Source organism: Ovis aries, chromosome 26 (genome assembly GCF_016772045.2).
Source record: "Ovis aries strain OAR_USU_Benz2616 breed Rambouillet chromosome 26, ARS-UI_Ramb_v3.0, whole genome shotgun sequence".
NCBI classification, from domain to species: Eukaryota; Metazoa; Chordata; class Mammalia; order Artiodactyla; family Bovidae; genus Ovis; species Ovis aries.
In genome coordinates, this window is record NC_056079.1 from 14,751,173 (window position 1) to 14,770,100 (window position 18,928).

The window sequence follows — 18,928 nt, forward strand, 5'->3', positions numbered from 1 at the left end:
AGGCTGCCAGGAACAACTCTGTGATGGCAGGGATTGATCTTTCTGCTCAAAGAGGAGGTGACGCTGCATAAAGTATCTTGTTACTTAGCTACTTATTGTTCATCTGATAAAAAAAAATTGCCCTCTTATTTAAGGGTCAACTCTGCCCACTCGTATTGACAGACAGAATTGCTTTTTATCAGACTTCTGTCTGAAACCCACATCGATGAGGCTCATCAGCACAAATGGAGCTGCTTTCTTCAGTCATAATCTCAACTGTCCCGTTGTTTTTCCTGTACAGTTAGAGGACTCTGCTCTCCGACTTTTATTAGCATTTTAGGTCCCTGTCTTCAAACTGCCCCCAGTAACATTTTGGGCTAGGCTGCCTAAAGCAGGAATTGCATCTTATTTAGACTAAGTGAAACCATCTTTGTTTCATACATGTTTGAAAAAAGATGCACGGGTGCGTGCTTAGTTGCTCAGTCGAGTCTGACTCTTTGCGACCCCTTAGACAGTAGCATTCCAGGCTCTTCTGTCCATAGGATTTCCCAGGCAAGAATGCTGGAATGAGTTGCCATTTCTTCCTCTGGGATCTTCCCGACCCAGGGATCAAACCCGCATCTCCTGCTTGGCGGGGGGATTCTTTACCACTGCATAACTTGGGAAGCCTGGAAGAAAGATGAGTATTTTTTAAAGGAGATAGTCACTCAGCTCTGCTAGACTAGAATGCATTAAAAATAAACAAACAGCAGCAAAAAAACCCTTGAATGTGCTATTTGCAGTTCTGCAGTAGAACTACAAAAAAAACTTTGTTTTCTTTTTTTCTGAGTCAGCACAAGATGCTTTCATGGTAGGGTTGTAGAGCTGGAAATGCATCCGGCAGGCACACCCCTGGCTGTATATTAGAATCAACCAGACTTTTAAAAATTGCAGCTTGAGATCCCACTGTTTCTTTGAGGCTACTTCCTCATTCTTCTTCTCTAGCCTCCAAGATGTCAAACTGAGGATATGGGAGCTAGACTGGGTTAATATTTTAAATTTTCTGGGTCTTCTAGTAGGAGCAGTGAGCAGCTCTGCTAACAAAACAGGAGCCGGTAATCTAAATGTTGTATTGATGCAGGATGTTAAAGGGCAGCTGATTAGATTCCAGTGGGGGAGTGGCTGGTGGGGTGAGGCCACCGTAAAGGAAAGGCAGAGAGCCTCTTTCAGAGCTAAGATGCACCCACCTGTGAAATGCGGCAGTTACAGCCGGACTAGAGAAAAGACCGCATGTTCCTTTATTTTGAAGATAAAGCGGGCATCAAAGTGAACATTAAGCAAAGGAGAAGTGAAAGTCCCCGATGGAACCTTTTGTAAACAAGTAGGCAGGTTGTTGGAGAAGGCAATGGCACTCATTACTCCAGTACTCCAGTACTCTTGCCTGGAAAATCCCATGGACGGGGGAGCCTGGTAGGCTGCAGTCCATGGGGTCGCGAACAGTCGGACACGACTGAGCGACTTCACTTTCACTTTTCACTTTCATGCAATTGGAGAAGGAAATGGCAACCCACTCCAGTGTTCTTGCCTGGAGAATCCCAGGGATGGGGGAGCCTGGTGGGCTGCCATCTATGGGGTCACACAGAGTCGGACACGACTGAAATAACTTAGCAGCAGCAGCAGGCAGATTGTGGTCCAGGAATCTGGCATATCCAGGGCTGTCTGCCTTCTGAAATTCTTAAGGTTATTTGTGAACAGTTATTTGCTCCTCAATGGAAAGTTATCTGTGAAAATTATTTGCTCCTCCATGGAAAGTACAGATGCCTAGGCTTCACCCCTGGGAACTTTGTTATAACTGGTCTGGAGTGGAACTGAGGCGTCAGCTTCCCAGGGGATCATAACACACGATTAGGACCCCAAGAATGTGGTATCTCTTTTAAATGTAATGTCCTCTCACCTGCTGCCAGTCTGAAGTTTTTGCCAGATGTCTTGTCATGTAATTCATCCTATTCTGACTCTTTGAAAACGACTTACACTGTGTGAGGTGCACGGTAACTCTGATGGGGGAACACTAACTGATCCAGGCCCCTCAGTCTTCTGCCTGGGTCACTGTCACGAGCGAAGGGCATCTTACCCCCGACCTTCCCAAGAGACGTGTTTAACCTGAGGTTTCTCAGCCTTGGCAAAACTGACACGTGGAGCTGGATGATCCTTTGTTGTGGGGGTTGTTCAACTTAGTGTAGAGCATAAGCAGCGCCCCTGGCCTCCACCTGCTGAATGCCGGCAGCACCCCCAGAGTTGTGACAGCCCAGAATGTCTCTGGACATTGCCGTGTGTCCTCTGGGGGACAAAAATGTTCCTGCTTAAGAGCCACTGGTGTAACTCCAAGAACAGTTTTGAGATACTGTACTTACATTGTACATGCTTGCTTGGTCTCTTCAGTTGTGCCCAATTCTTTGCAACCCTGCCTGCCAGGCTCCTCTGTCAGTGGAATTCTCCAGACAAGAATACTGGCGTGGGCTGCCATGCCCTTCTCCAGGGGATCTTCCTGACCCAGGGGTCTATGTCTCTTGCATTGGAAGGCAGGTTCTTTACCCCTAGTGCCACCTGGGAAGCCCTGTCTTATATTAGTTAGGTTTAGATTCAGCTGAAAATTAGAAAACCCACAGAATAATGATGACTTGTCAAAGAACAGAGCGTGTTTTCTTCCTTACACAGAAGTCTGGAGTGCCCAGTGGGGTCCCCACCTTCTCAAGGACCCAGGCTCCTCCTAGCTCACTGCTCTGCCCTCCTGTATTCCAGAGGCCTCATGGTCGGGATGTTCTCTAGGGTCCCATCCCAGGAAGTGGGAGGGAGGCCAGGAAAGATGGTGGCATAGGTCATGCATGCACTGCTTGTCTTTTAAGGAAATTTCTAGAAGCTGCTGCATGACATTTTTGTTTATGTTGTGTTGGTCAAAACAATTGAGAAAAAAAACAAGGAGTCTTTTTCTGGGCACCCTTAGGCTTAGTTATAAATGGAGGGTTCTATTACTAAGGAAGACTAAAGAATGGGTATGGAATAGGCGGGTAGGCATGTTTGCTCCGGTCCTATGTGCTGTGGGTTAGAGTAAGGCAGAGCAGCACTGCTTCCCACACAGGCAGTGGGAAGGTGCTTTCCTGGCCTGGACATTCGCCAGGGTTAAGGAGATGCCAAGCAATTACTCAAGAAAGGAAAGCTCTTTTTGTTTTAAGCTACCATTTGTTGACAATCTAATGTGTATCCAGCGCAATGCAAGATTCTTTGTAATAATCATCTGATCCTTATAACCCCCGTGTACAATAGGTGTGTGTTGCTCAGGCTTGGCTGAGGAGAGCAAAGCGACTTGCCCTGGATCAAAGCTAATCAGTAACAGAGCTGGGATTTGAACTCGAGTCTGTCTGACTTCACACGCATTTGTAGAGCTGGGTGACCTGCCAGCCAGGCGGGCAGAGAACAGCAGTGAGACACGGCCCCAGTCTTGTGGGATTGCCTACTGGCGTGGAGACGACTCTACTGTTGGTGGGGCTTGGCAGGCACCAACCCTGGCTTAGGTATAACTCAGGCAATAACCATCAGAAGTACCATCACCTTTTATTAAGACAGTGACTGTCAGAGAAACGAGTAGTAATGAAGTAAATCAGAGCAGCCTGTCACTGCCATAATCTCATTTACCGCCAGCCTGATCTTTATTAGATTTTTCAGTTCTGTATTTGTTTATTTCTGACCCTCATTTAGAGAGCAGTGTGGAGAACCTAAAAATAGAGAGGAAATTCTAATAATAAATGAAAGGTTAAAATTAAAGATTATTTAGCTTGGAGAAGAGAAGGAAACCTTTTATCTAGCACATACTGAGATTGGTATGGTGTTTTCAGTTTTACTAAAGCAAGAGGCAGTGGGCCTAACTGGATTAACTGAAGAGAGCGTGACTAACATTAGCATGGGTTACTGAGAGGGTTTCTAATTATTTTTTCTTTGGCTATCATAATGCATTGGATTTTTCAACTCTGAATCAGTTTAGGTACATCTGCACATGAAGATAAAATATTAAAAATAATAAAATTCTTAAAATCTCATGCTGCTGTGTGGAAAAATTCAAATTATTTGAATGTTTAGTGTTTTGAACAGGATTCTGAAAATGTGAATCTTGAGCAGTAGATACGGTCACGTTATTGAGGAACATGAAAAAAAGAAGTCAAGCATACTTAAGACAACCCATTGCAGTGTGTCAGAAATCAGTGAGCATGTGTAAACCGCTAAGGAAGGCTCGTGTGGGCGGACAGGGAGATGGAAATGCAACCTGTAAAACAGAGGCCTGGCAAATCTTTATGGAAAGAATAAATGAATATAAATTCAGTTTTAAAAAACACATTAAAATGCGAGACTGCCTATGAAAATGTCTAAAAGATCTCTCAGTTTTATGAAAAAATAAAAGTGCACTGACTTGAGAATATAATTGCTTCCAATGTCTGAGAAATAGCAGAGGGCACTGAGGCAGGGTTAAACATATCCCAGGGCACAAGTTATTTTTATTTAGGAGGCAAGATTAAGTGTTGGCAGCAATTAAAATGTGACATGAGAAGGGGGATTTTGGTGTGAAGTTGATGCTGTCGCTGAAAGTAAGGATCTCTTATGTGCTTGTGTTTGGAGCAGCTCTGGCGCTGGGTTAGTTGTGGGTAAGTGTTCTCTGCTTTACGAATGACAGAACTCCAAGTCAGTTTATGTAAAGCACTTGGCCCAAGACCTGTGTATTTCTAATTGTTAGCTGGTACTAGTATTGTTACTGTTTGTAATCACTAGACCAAGGCTTACAGGTGGACTTAATATGATTATGAAGACTGGGCAGCTCCTCAAGGCCTGTGAGGATATGGCATTTCATCTTAGGGTTTGAGGAGCTGTCGTGATCAGGCCCATCTAGTCAACGCTTTGGTTTTTCCAGTAATCCTTTTCGGATGTGAGAGTTGGACCATAAAGAAGGCTAAGTGCTGAAGAATTGATGCTTTCAAACTGTGGTGCTGTAGAAGGCTCTCGAGAGTCCCTTGGACAGCACGGAAGTCAAACCAGTCCATCCTAAAGGAAATCAACCCTGAATGTTCATTGTAAGGATTGATGCTGAAGCTGAAGCTCCAATACTTTGGCCACCTGATATGAAGAGCTGACTCATTGGAAAAGACCCTGATGCTGGGAAAGATTGAAGGTGGGAGGAGAAGGGGACAACAGAGGATGAGACAGTTGGATAATACAGCTGACTCGGTGGACATGAGTTTGAGCAAACTCCAGGAGATAGGGAAGGACAGGGAAGCCTGGTGTGCTGCAGTCCATGGTGTTGCAAAGAGTCAGACATGACTGAGCAACTGAACAACAACATCGATAGCAATGGTCTTGTCTATCTTGAAATCTGATCCATCTTCGGGTAAAGGCATAGGGCAAATGAAGACCTCAGTGTCACTTTTATTACTGATGGATCATGGAGACCATGGTTTACATATGTGGGCAGCACACTGGCTAAAACTCAGTTTCAGCATGAGACATTCTTTCCTGCCCAGCGCTGCCGGACTGGAGTCCCTCTCCTTGTGCCTGCTCATCCCTGGCGGGCGTGGTCCACTTGCCACAGGGATGTGGTTCCCGGAGGCAGGAACACATGCCCCTGAGAGGAAAGGGCACGGGAGGGCAGCACGGCACTTGCCCAGTTCCTCCTCCTCTGTGATCACATGAAAAGCCTCTTCGTCTCGGGAGGAGAGGACTGAGAGACAGATGGAGAGAGGCCAGGGGTGGAGCTTCTCGGACTTTAAACATGAAGGGTTTGAGAGTAGGGTGAGGTCTGTGGGTACTGCCTGTCTCGTTAAAAACAAAACAAAACAGAGACAAACATCGTGGTGCTCACAGACCTTCCCTGCCATCCAGTGGTTAAGACTCCACCCTTCCACTGCAGGAGGTTCAACCCCTGGTCAGAGGAGCTAGGGTCCCACATGCCACGCAGTGTGGCGCAAAAAACCAAAACAAAAATTTTTTTACAGATGATTGTGGGAACAAAAGAACTTGTGATTTACGAGTAGTGAAGAGTGGTGAAGGCTGGTGGAGGTGGATTGCTGGTCCTTGTGAGCATCTGGTTTCTGTGGCGGGAGGGTTTTTCTTAGCCCTGACTTGCAGCATCTGGCGGTTCCCCTAGTGTCCACACTGCCAGCACGGCCGGTGGAAAGCCACCAGCATGATGTCAGCACATGCGGAGCTGGGAGGAGACCCACAGAGTATGTGTTCATGTAGCATTTCCAGTACATTGACCCAGTGGGTATAAAGAACCTCCCACAGAGATAAGAAATCAATGAAATCATTAGGAACCAGTCAGTTTTGAGTACTTTCAATCCTAAAAAATATGGTCAGTTCAGTCAGTGCAGTCGCTCAGTGGTGTCTGACTCTTTGCGACCCCATGGACTGCAGCACACCAGGCCTCCCTGTCCATCACCAACATCCGGAGTTTACCCAAACTCATGTCCCTCGAGTTGGTGATGCCATCCAGCCATCTCATCCTCTGTTGTCCCCTTCTTTTCCCACCTTCAATCTTTCCCATCATCAGGGTCTTTTCAAATGAGTCAGCTCTTCGCGTCAGATGGCCAAAGTATTGGAGCTTCAGCTTCAGCATCAGTCCTTCCAATGAATATTCAGGACTGATCTCCTTTAGGATGGACTGGTTGGATCTCCATGCAGTCCAAGGGACTTGTCAAGAGTCTTTTCCAGCAGCGCAGTTCAAAAGCATCATTTCTTCAGTGCTCAGCTTTCTTTATAGTCCAGCTTTTACATCCGTGCATGACTTTGTGTAATTTTAATAATGGTGGGCTTAATTCCTGAAACGCAGCAGCCGGCTCTCCAGGACTGGCGGGCTGACTCCAGCCCTGCAGCGAGTAAGTCGAGGCCACGCATGTCCTGTCTTTCGATGTCCTGCACTTAATGCAGTTCTTCTAAAGGCAGATGAGTGTTAACAGTGTAAGAGGTCAACGTCTTGTGAAGCATCGAGGCAGACCCTGGCCACCAGCACCGGCTCAGGGGTCTGACAGGCCTGGATTTCACTGACCTGGCTTGCACTGTGGCTTCACTGCTTGCCGCATGCATGCCCGGAGGCAAGTCGCTTCCACGCTGAGCCTCAGTCTTAACTGTGAAACAGAGAAAATAGTTCCTGTTGCCTAGGGTTGTCATGATAATTAAATGAGATAACGCATGTGAGGCAGGGCATGCTAGGTTCCAGGTAAGAGCTGAAAAAATAACAGTTGTCAGAAGGAGGAGGAACACTATCAGGTCCTGACTTGGACATGATTAATGGAGGTGATGACGTGACACAGTATATCTTATTGCAGAAAAACTTGGTTCAAAACGTATGAAAAGTCATTAGGACGTTTTTGGTATAAAAGATAAAACTAGGCAACTGAAGGTGATACGTGGGAGACATTCTCAATGAAAATGCTTTATATAAGAATTGGGAATGGAACGTATAGCAGTGGTGCTATAAATACATCTGTAAATACTTTATAACAGTATTAATGTCATAAAAATATGAGGAAGACAGGTAGAAATGAGATACTGGCGGCAGAGGAAACCTTTGGCACTCTTGAGGTTAACTCAAGGGCACCCGCTGGCCAGCGTGACAGAGCTTTGGCTGCTCCTGTAACGTGCAATTTCTGGAGACTCTGGAAACTAGCAAATGAATGTACAGTCGTTATTTTAGGAAGATTAAAAGATACAAGATTAAGAAAATAGAAATTACTTATTGCAGACAGATAAAAACTACGACTACTTGACATGTACATTTCCAGATTATTTTCTGTATATATAACATGAAGTGTGTGTGTGTGTGTGTTTACATACACTCTGGATTCCTCAGGCTGCTCTGGTGCAGAACTTTCTAGCTAGTATGACTAGAGCACAATGTGTGGGTGTGCAGGGATGAGGGTGCCCTAAGCGCATGAGGTGGCCGGGATGGTGGTCACCCCATGTCCTGATCAGATACTGTCACTCGCTGTGTGTGCTGCGAGTGGGAAAAGGCTGGGAAAACGTGCCTTGGACTCTCGGTGAAATCAGCCACCTTCTGCACACTGGAAAAGTGGGGGGAAAAAAATGCCTCTTTCTCCTGAATCTTAACTGAAAATTTCCCCTGTTTGTGCTATAGCTCTGGGTACTTCCTGCTTAAGACCATTGAATATACCTCCTGGAAAGATAGCTCAGGAGCTTGTTGTCATCCTCAGTAGTACTCAGGCCAAAAAGCTAAAATTAGATACTTCTCTTTGTTCATAATATTAGTGAAGATTAAAAATTTGACACCTAGTATGTTATCAAGAGTGTCCTGCGGGTTGAAATTATGTCCTTTCTGTTACAGCTTTTATAATCTGAGCAACAGGGCACAAAATATGCATTCTTTAAGACAGATTGACTATTCATAAGAATTTATGTTAAGAAAATAATCAGGAATATAAGAAAAGATTTCTCCAAGAATGTTTCTTGTAATTTTATTTAAAATAGAGAAATGCTTGAGATAATTAAAAACATCTAACAATAAGGGTCGGTTAAAAAGATTTTGGCTCACCTGTACAGTGGATTGCCATATAATAACAGTGTGGAAACAGAATATTTAATACTATTGGGAGACAGTAACTATTGTACTGCAAAGAGATCAAACCAGTCAGTCCTAAAGGAAATCAGTCCTGAATATTCATTGGAAGGACTGATGCTAAAGCTGAAACTCCAATACTTTGGCCACCTGATGCAAAGAAAAGATTGATTAGAAGAGACCCTGATGCTGGGAAAAATTGAAGGCAGGAGGAGAAGGCGATGACAGAGGATGAGATGGTTGGATGACATCACTACTCAATGGACATGAGTTTGAGTAAGCTCCAAGAGTTGGTGATGGACAGGGAAGCCTGGCATGCTGCAGTCCATGGGGTTGCAAAGAGTCCGACATGACTGAGCGTCTGAGCTGAACTGAACTTTAGATTTATAAATTATAGAGAACTTCCCTGGTGGTCCAATAGCTTAGACTCCCAGCTCCCGATGCAGGGGACCTGAGTTTGATTCCAGGTCAGGGAAGTTGATCCCATACGCTGCAGATAAGACCTGTGCAGCCCAATAAATAAATAAATAATAAATAAATCCTAAAAACAGGTTTGAAGCCAGTATTTATAGCAAAAATTCCATCTTGTAAAACAGAAAATCATGTTTGCATAGAAAAAATGTTACAAAGATACCACATGTTAATAGCAGTTAACTTTGAATTCCGTAGTTTGTGTACTTTCTCATTTTCTTGAAAGAGCGTTATGTTACTTCAGAGAAAGTAAAAATTGGCTCAGACCGAGAAAGTAAAATCTGCCTGTCCATTTATCAAGCTGGTGGGAGCAGACACTAAAACCAGCTACCAAGTTAACAGGAAATAGTATTTCTTCCAACTACACCTGTAATATGTCATGATGATACTCCCTTCTGAGCAACCCCTGCTCTCTTATTCACTGAAAAGCATGCCTCCCTAAATTTTATCAGAAACTTTGCTGCCTGAAATTACATCAGTAGGAATGACACGTCCTATTCTTGCCTGGAGGGTATCAGTCACTTTGACACAGAGCAGCAGCCCCATTTTAACCCAGAGTTGCAGATATGGGTTTCTGGACTCAGCATCCTACACGGACCTTAACTTTGTAGTTCCCAAGGCAGTAGGGCCCTGGGTTCATCTGAAATTGACCCTTTTACAAGCCCTGCTTTGAGCTTGTCACAGCACTGCTTCATTTACATTTCATCCACACCCTGCCTTTCCCCAGAATCCTATGGTAACTTTTATCTTTTTCTTTGGGGAGGTGCCGCATGGTTCCTCTTGTTCCTAGCAGTGGGTCAGGAAGCCTGATGTTCTGGGACTATAATGACCCTGGTGGTCAGGCTGAGACTCTCATAGGAAAAAAAAAAAAAAGTGAGGTTACTTATTATAAAATGGCTTCTATATATATTTTACAAGCACACACACACCATCCCCCTAAACAACACACATCTAAAGCGTCAGCAGCAGTGTTAAAGGACAATAATTGTAATAATTGTTAAACTCTCACTGTGAGGCAGATGCAGTTCCAGATATTTTACGTTCTCTCATGTAACTTCATAAAAATCCTATGAGGAAAAATGCTGCTATTCCTCTTTTTACAAATGAGGACTCTTGAGTTTTAAAAGCTTGAAAAATTTTCCCAGGGTGACAGTGTAAGCATTGAAAGCAGCATTTGAACAAAGCCCATCTGGTGCCAGAGCTCACGTTCTTTATATTTTATATTTTATATTAATATTTGGCTGTGGGATCTAGTTCCCTGACCAGGGACCGAACCCAGGTTCTTGCATTGGGAGCACAGAGTCTTAGCCATTGGACACCAGAGAAGTCCGCAAAGCTCACATTCTTAACTACTCTGATATACTTTCTAAATTATCCAGCAGACCTTGGTAGTGTCATGGACATGGGAGATGGCGCCAGCTTAGCTAGCAGAAATCGCCATGGCTTCATTTTTTAAACATTTTACGTGAAGTCTCTGTAATGGAAACATTATCCCTAGCCTAGTACAGAGTAGCCTGTGGCAGTTCTGAAACACTACTTTAAAATTTCTGATTTTCTTCTTAAAACATTTGTATGTATATGGTATTCTGTTCCATGGTAGAACCTTGCTCATTTTAATATAAGATGGTATTTTAAACCATGTACCATGTTGTACACCTGAATGTGTCCACAGCCTTTGACTCTCCTAAGATGTTGCAGCATGTACCCTCCCAAGACAGCTCTAAAGTCATATTTCAAGGATGTGCCTAATGAAGTGGAGAGACTAATTTTTTTGGTTTGGCTTCTAAATAATTTTGAAATCAAGTCTGATAGGATCCCAAAGCTATTCTGAACATTTGATAGTAGAAAGTGTTGATTTCCAAGGTAATTATTTTGAAGGCTGGTGCTTCCCAAGTAGTGCAAGTGGTCAAGAGTCCTCCTGCCAGTGCAGGAGACGCAAGAGACACAGGTTCAGTCCCTGGGTCGGGAAGATCCCTTGGAGCAGGAAATGGCAACCCACTCAGTATTCTTGCCTGGGAAATCCCATGGACAGAGGAGCTGGAGGGCTACAGTCCACAGGGCCACAAAGAGTCAGACACGACTGAGTGACCGAGCACGCGTTTTGAAGGACTGTGTAGCATTCAGGCGAGATTAAGGTCGTTGGGGAGAGTTTATACAAATAATGTTGGTCTAAGTCTTTATTAATTTAGCTAAGTGTAAAAAAGTGAAGGGAGGTGAGGTGGCGACTCAGTAGCAGGCACCAGCAAGCTTTGGGTGACTTTTTCATTATCCTTGAGACAAAGATGCTCTGGGTAGGACCTTGCGAGGATTAGAAAGAGCTGAATTCTTACTATACTGCTTCCTCCTAAGACTTGAGTTTACATCATCATTTTGGAAAAAGAGATACTAACAATCTGCTCTTCTGATCAAGAGGAAGCCTACAAATAATAGTCCTCCCAGTGGTTGAACTGAACTTGGCACCAGCAAGGCTGTGTCATTCTCTGGAGGGGACGAGCCAAGTGAGTGCCAGGTACCCCATGATAGCTCCTCAGACAACCAGCAAGGCTGTGCCATCAGCCTTGGCCAGCATTCGGAATGAAAAGTCCTTCCTTTCCTGCTTTGCCTTTTGGTATCAAGTGAAAGTGAGTTCCGCAGATTCAGTCAGCATCTTCAGGTGCCTCCTGTGTGCTGGGCACCATGTGAGGAGGGTCTGGTATCTGTAAAGATGAATTGACTCTGGACCCTCGATTCTTTCCCCTGTCATCAGGGTGTTTGCTGTTCAAAACAGGAGACCCTTGTGGATGTAAATCACTAAATGTGAAGTAAGACAGTCAGGCCAGAAGTAGAGTGGGAAGAGCTAAAGAAGTGGGTAGGAGCACATATTTCCTGCTGTAGGTGAGCGGGATCTAGGAAGCTTCAGAGAGGAGTTGGCTGAGGCTTGAATGTTTTGGAGTGATTAGGATTTCAGCAGGTGAAGAGGCGAGGTGAGGTGTAGGAGGAAGAAGAAACGAAGCAGAGCCCGGCTGGTAGGAAAGAGCTGGAGTGTGTTTGGAGTGTTGCATGTGGCCTGGTTTGCCCGGAAAATGGTACCCGAGAGGGATGTGGAAGGCAGTTTGGCTGGAAAGATGGTCTGGCCTTGGCTGTGCTGATAAGCTGTGAAGGGCCTTAGACATGCTAAACACTAACCTGTTGAATTTTAGGGAAGCTGGAAAATGGCTAAGAGCTTGAGCTTTAGCATCATCAAGCCCCAGGTTATCATGCTGGTTCTTCTACTTAAAAGCAGTGAAACCTTGTATAGACTTCTTAATTCCCCTGAACTCTAGTTTCTCCCTCTGTAGTGTGGGGTTCATTACAGTACCTTGTGAGGATTAAATGAGGTAGTGTAAAGTATTTAATTAGGTACCTGGTACCTGATCAAAGGAGTCAGTTAGCTGATGTTACTTTAGAATTCTGTGGACTTCTTTGAACATGCCTCTTCCTTAGATGGCATGTATTATCTCAGTACCACTGATGAATTATTTGTTCCGTAGTGTGAATCACTGAGAACACCCAGAGAACAGATTGTTCAGGATGTTACGTGCACCTGTTAACTGTTACAGATGTTAACACTTAGGAATTTAGCTCTTTGGTTTGGACCACTATCACAAATAAACCATAGAATGGGGGGCTCAAAGAACAAACGTTTCTTTCTCCCAGTTCTGGAATTTGGAGGGTCTGAGATCGAGCCGCTGGTAGTCAGACTGGGTGTCTGGTGAGGGTCTTGCTTCTTGGTTCAACAGTAGTCTTCTTGCTCTGTCCTTACGAGGTGGAGAGAGCTCTCTGGGGTCTCTTTAATATGGGCATGGACCACCCTTGAGACCTAATGACCTTTCAGAGGTCCTGCCTCCAAACACCATGACACTGGGGTTTAGGCTTCACCTGTGACTTTTGCAGGGGACACACACACCCCGTCCCTGGCACTCCGAAATATTTACTGCCAAGTTAGGCTCGGTTGAAGAATTCAGGACTCAGTCCCTATTTTCTTAAGGCTCCTGATCTAGTTGGAGATAAAAACAGCATATCTTTTTCCACAGACAAACCTACAGTTTTGTTTTAGTCTCCAATATTTTTGTTTTAGGCTTTACTTATACTTAAAAGCACTGAGACCTTGTATAGATTTTTTTTGGTTAATTTATTTATTTTAATTGGAGGCTAATTACTTTATAATATTGTAATGGTTTTAGCCATACATTGACATGAATCAGCCATGGGTGTACATGTGTTCCCCATGCTGAACCCCCTTCCCACCTCCCTCCCCATCCCATCCTTCAGGGTCATCCCAGTGCACCAGCCCTGAGCACGCTGTCTCATGTGTTGAACCTGGACTGGCTGTCTGTTTCACATATGCAAATATACTTGTTTCAGTGCTATTCTCTCAAATCATCCCACCCTCGCCTTCTCCCACAGGGTCCAAAAGTCTGTTGTTTACATCTGTGTCTCTTTTGCTATCTCACATATAGGGTCATCATTACCATCTTTCTAAATTCCATAAATATGCGTTAATATTGTATAGATTTCTTAATCCCCCTGAACTCCAGTTTCTCCTTGTGTAGTGTGGGGTTCATTATAGTACCTTGTGAGAATTAAATGAGATAATGTAAAATAAAGTATTTAGTTAGGTACCTGGTACCTGATGAAAGGAATCTGTTAGCTGGTATTACTTTAGAATTCTGTGGATTCGTTTGAACACACTTCTTCCTCAGATGGCATTAAGCTCACTGCTTACATTTAAGTATAAGACTTGTTACCATGTTAAAAAGAAGGGCGAGGCCCCGAAAGCCCCAAACACACCGTTTTCTTTTCTTTTTTTTTTTTTAACTTTTTATTTTTACTTTATTTTACTTTACAGTACTGTATTGGTTTTGCCATACATTGACATGAATCGACCATGGGTGTACATGCGATCCCAAACATGAACCCCCTCCCACCTCCCTCCCCACAACATCCCTCTGGGTCATCCCCGTGCACCAGCCCCAAGCATGCTGTATCCTGCATCGGACATAGACTGGTGATTCGATTCTTACATGATAGTATACATGTTTCAGTGCCATTTTCCCAAATCATCCCACCCTCTCCCTCTCCCTCTGAGTCCAAAAGTCCGCTATACACATCTGTGTCTTTTTTGCTGTCTTGCATACAGGGTCGTCATTGCCATCTTTCTAAATTCCATATATATGTGTTAGTATACTGTATCGGTGTTTTTCTTTCTGGCTTACTTATTCGCAAGATTCTTTGTGGAAAATAGTAGATAAATGGGTGATATTATAGAGCAGAAGTAATTTAGGATTTCAGAGAGGAGAAATGTTGATGTGAATGAGAGGGATTGAGGATAACCTGAGGGAAGAAATAATATATGCAAGATCTGATTAGGTGGTCAAAAAGGGAGGTTGTTTTCAGAAGGAAACAGCATAAGCCAAAACCTGGCAAGTGGCTACAGTTTGAGGAGAGCTGTGTGGAAGCCATCCTGACTTCACTTCAGGTTTCTATGGGGATTGAGCGAGGGGGCCAGCGCCGGTTGCTGAGGAACCCACAGGCTGGAGCAGAGGGGTCCTCTTCTGGGGAGGAGGCTCAAACCCTCCAGGGGCCTCCCTGGAGGAGGAGGAGCTGAGAGTGGTCCTTGAGGAAGGGGCTTTGACAGCGCTGCACAGCGTGGGTTGGGTGGGAGATAGGTTGACATGAAGGAAACAGGCCATCCAGCTAATGCAGCTGACCCATGGATAAGAAGGGTGGTGTCTAGAGGAAGAGGACGAGAGGAACTTGTTTAAAGATTCAGGACTTGGAGATTCATATTTACGGGAGGGCGGATATCAAAGATGGTATTTCGAGCCTACAGGATAGAAATGATGGGGCTCGTGTGGAAATGGAGAGGGGAGGAAAGCTTATTGTGCAGGAAGGAAGGTATGTCTAGTGTGAACTGGCTCAGATAGGGAAGTAGTTTGGGAACAGTTTTAAGATGACTTATAATTCTACCACTTTAATGCAGTTGTTCTTTCCTTTATATCTCTGTTTTGCATTGTAGCCCTGGTTCATAGACCCACATATTTAGATACCTGCAATCATAAATATACCTGCCATTTTGCATTTTAGAATCATTAAAATCTATTATGTAGTCTTCATAATTACAGATATTATAGGCTGTTTTCTCCGTCTGATATATCCCTGGAGCTTTCTGAAAGCAGACACCATACTGGTGTTACTTCTGTGTGTCTGGAACCTAGGAAATGATTAACAAGTGTTTGTTTAATGAAAGCATATTGACCACATAAATTATTCTTGTGCTTTTTCTTTGTAGAAGTTGCTACAACAAACCTATAGAGTTTGGTGACATGCATTTGAGTTGCCTGGAAAAAGTCAGTGCTTTCTGCTTGTAGAACCTAAGTCCAAGGTTAAAATAAAGGCTTGGTTAGGGAGTGTTAGACTTTGATGATTCCAGGTTTGTGTTTGCTTCTTATAAGCTGTTCCCTCATCTGTTCAGTAGCTGGCGGGAAAAATCACATGAAAAACTGTCTTTGTGTTTTACCATTAATGAAGGCATGCAGGTGGCTCTATCCCACAACTGTGATGGTCACTAATGTCCTAGCAACGCTTCCTTTTGCAGAACATCACCCAAGTGTGTGTTCAGCCTGGAGATAACTTCTCCATGTACAGAGACTTCAGAAAGTTCTCTGCCAGTCAGGTGGCATTTGGCCACGAGACACGGTTACTTGAACAAGTCAGGGCTTTATGACCCTCAATACCAGAAAGTCCTGAGATGGCCAGGCCAGGGCTGCAGTCATGGCTTAGTGGTGTCTCTGGACACCTGAGCTCCTCCCATCTTCTCCCATCAACGCGTGGCTTTCATCCTTGGGGGTGCTGCGCCTCTGTCCCGCTGCGTCCTTGTCCCAGGCAGGAGAACTAAGGAAAGTCAGGGACAAAAGACGAAGGGGCCTTCCCGTGGAGTCCACCCCTGTAGGAAGCCTTCCTGGAACCCCTTCCCGGCCAGTTCTGCTCATGTCTCGTCGGCTAAAACTATTGCAGATGGCTGTCCCTAACTGCTTGGAAGAAGGTTAGCATTTTTGTCTGGGGCCTTGCTTGCCCCGATCAGCGTGATCCAGTTAGTGGGGAAGAAGGAGATGAAGGGTGTTGGCAACCGGCAGTCTGCCACAGGCGACCGCTAGCCAGCGCTCCTGCCAGCCCGTTCTCTGAGGGGTGGGGTAGCATCGATATTCATATGACGCAAAGGAATAAATAAAAAGATGTGAATCTGAACCCATGAAGAGCTATAACTGATGAATTCGAGTCATCCAGGTATTAGTTGAAAAGCAGAACATATTTTGTGCTCTAAAAGCCAGCCAAGGGAACTCCCTGGCAGCCCAGGGGTTAAGGACTCGGGGCTTTCACTGCCGTAGGCCTGAGTTCAACCTCTGGCTGGGGGATGAGGATCCAGCAAGCCAGGTGGTGGGGTTAAAAAAAAAAAAAAAGCCAGCCAGATGTAGCATTAAATCTTAAAATGCTGCTAAGATTGTGTTCTGATAAAGAGTTAATGTTACATAGTTTTATTATGAGCAAGTTCTTAGTATAATTAAGGGCTGAGAAACACTCAGGATTGATGAGTTTCATTAGGGAAATACTTAATAATAATTGAATAGCCCCTGAGAACTTGGGTTTATAACCTACCTGACATGAACGTGCTCAAAATAGCCATCGTTCTAGGATTATACTTGGTCTAAAAATGTAAGGTTTTCTTTTTCCTGAAGCAGAGGTGTTCTCAGTCACACATACATATTCCTGGAGCCGTCTGTCACCCACAGCTTCCTCACGTTGACACAATCCCAGGTCCTGGGGGAAAACGTCCCGTGAACCACCATATCTTATAATGATGGAGTATTCCCTAAGTGTTACCTCTAGTAAAGGTTATAGATGGAAGTGTGCTATCTGCACAGTCCACTGTGGTTTATGAGGTCCGTGAGGCGGCTCAGCACTTCAAGTGTGGATGGTGCAATGAGGAACTAAAATTGTGATTTAAGTAGCCCACGGGGGGGGCTCATGGTCACCTTCCTGGACAGTGCAGGTCTAGGAGGTAGAATCAGTAGGGCTCTGGTGACCAGTGTCGGGGAGGGCTCATGGTCACCTTCCTGGGCAGTGCAGGTCTAGGAGGTGGAATCAGTAGGGCTCTGGTGACCAGTGTCGGGGAGGGCTCATGGTCACCTTCCTGGACAGTGCAGGTCTAGGAGGTGGAATCAGTAGGGCTCTGGTGACCAGTGTCGGGGAGGGCTCTGGTGGGGGGTGAAGGAGGGGGAGGAGTCGCTCATGACCTCAGGGTTTCCCTCTTGAGTCGGGAGGCAGGCGGGAATGCTTCTGTACAGGGAAAGGAGGTGGGGGTACGCTCACGACTCTTGCATTCAGGCCTCAGGAATGAGGAGCCCATGGCACAGCACCCAGCCCGCTGACTTCATCCCTGTTGGATGGTTTTCAGGATGCTTAGGCAGGATTCACCGTGTTACAGTGGATCACTACAAACAGAGTCTGAAATTCTCCCTGAAAATAGTCTTTCCTTCCTGTTCCATCTTTAATTGTTCTCTCTTTCCGATCCTCAGGTATCAAATTGTAGTGGAGATAATCCAGGCAACAACAATCAGCAGCTTCCCGCAGCTGAAGAGGCACAAAGGTAAGAACCAGTTCATTTTCTTTGCTTTTACGTCCCGAAGGTCCTGGGTCTAGTTCCCCATCTTATCTCTCCTGTCAGAGTTTTGACATGTATACACTTAAGTATTTCAGATGTGTTAAAATATTGCTATATCAGCAAAAGAAAGTAAGTATGATTTCATCCTAACAAAAACCTTTGTAGTTCTGTGTTCCCTGATAAACTTTGTGTTGATAATTTTTAGAATATTGAAGTCAGCGGGTAGAATCATCCTGCTGTTCTGTTTACGTACTAAACGTAATTTCATAGTTTTTTCTCATATTAAAAGGCTCCCCCCAAATAGAATTGTTTTGTTAGTTTTTGGAGAGCTCTGTTTTAGAGAGAGTGCAGTCTGGTCAGCATCTGGGAAGCGCCTCGTCTGGATGGTAACCTCTCCCCACCGCCCCACCTGCCCACACTGTGTCCTTAAAGCTGGACAGTCGGGCTGTGCTCGAAGTGACCATGTAGCGGTGCCACCAGGCTGTGTGTACAGCTCTAAGCAATCTCATGTCCAGGGTTGTTTCTCCTTAGCCTTAGTTTCGTGTTCTCTTTGTGAATAGTAAACTGAAGAAGTGTTAAAAAAAAAATGGACTGATGGAAGATCCTAAGAATACTTGGGATTCAAACTAGAGATGAGAACTTTTTTTTAAAATGAAGGTAGAATGAATATGCTGAAATATAATTTTGTTGCTACATATAAATATATTTATTTCAGGCAAGTCTTTTTCAATTATAATTGTTCCTTGATTAGGAATTGGTATGTAATTGTGAAAGTATTTTGAGGATTTAAAAGGAGAAAATATCTGATTGTGTGCCCTCTAAAACCTTAAGGAATCAACTAGCTGACTCTGCATGGACTTTTCTCAGGATAACACAGGAGGGCTGGGAGGACCTCTTTACTTTGTATATTCAGGAATGTTCAAATAAAGCTTCTGAGGCTTCAATAAACTCCAGCAAATCCACACAACACTCTGAGAATTTCTGTTTCAGGTTCATAGCAGAAGACCAAATTACTCTCTTTAACAATGTAGAAATTTTAATTTGATTTTTGGTGGCTTTTTTCTTTTGGAATTTTGATGTTTTTAAGAAATAAGGTATCAAGTGGTTTTTGAATTCTTTACAATCTCTTAACTAGTTTAATTGCTGGTACTGTTCTAGGGAAACTAAGTAATCATAGAAATAAAAAAAATTTGAGACCATCTAACCCA

General features: G+C 44.3%; 1 protein-coding gene across 5 annotated transcripts in view; it reads left to right on the forward strand.

Moving 5' to 3' along the window:
• SNX25 (sorting nexin 25) overlaps nucleotides 1-18,928 on the forward strand; it is a 97,926-nt gene that overhangs the window by 39,773 nt on the left and 39,225 nt on the right. For all 5 annotated transcript variants that reach the window (XM_060407059.1, XM_027962727.2, XM_027962729.2 and 2 more), the window contains exon 6: nucleotides 17,635-17,705. In XM_060407059.1, the coding sequence (XP_060263042.1) occupies nucleotides 17,635-17,705 (71 nt within the window). The remainder of the gene's footprint in view (nucleotides 1-17,634; nucleotides 17,706-18,928) is intronic.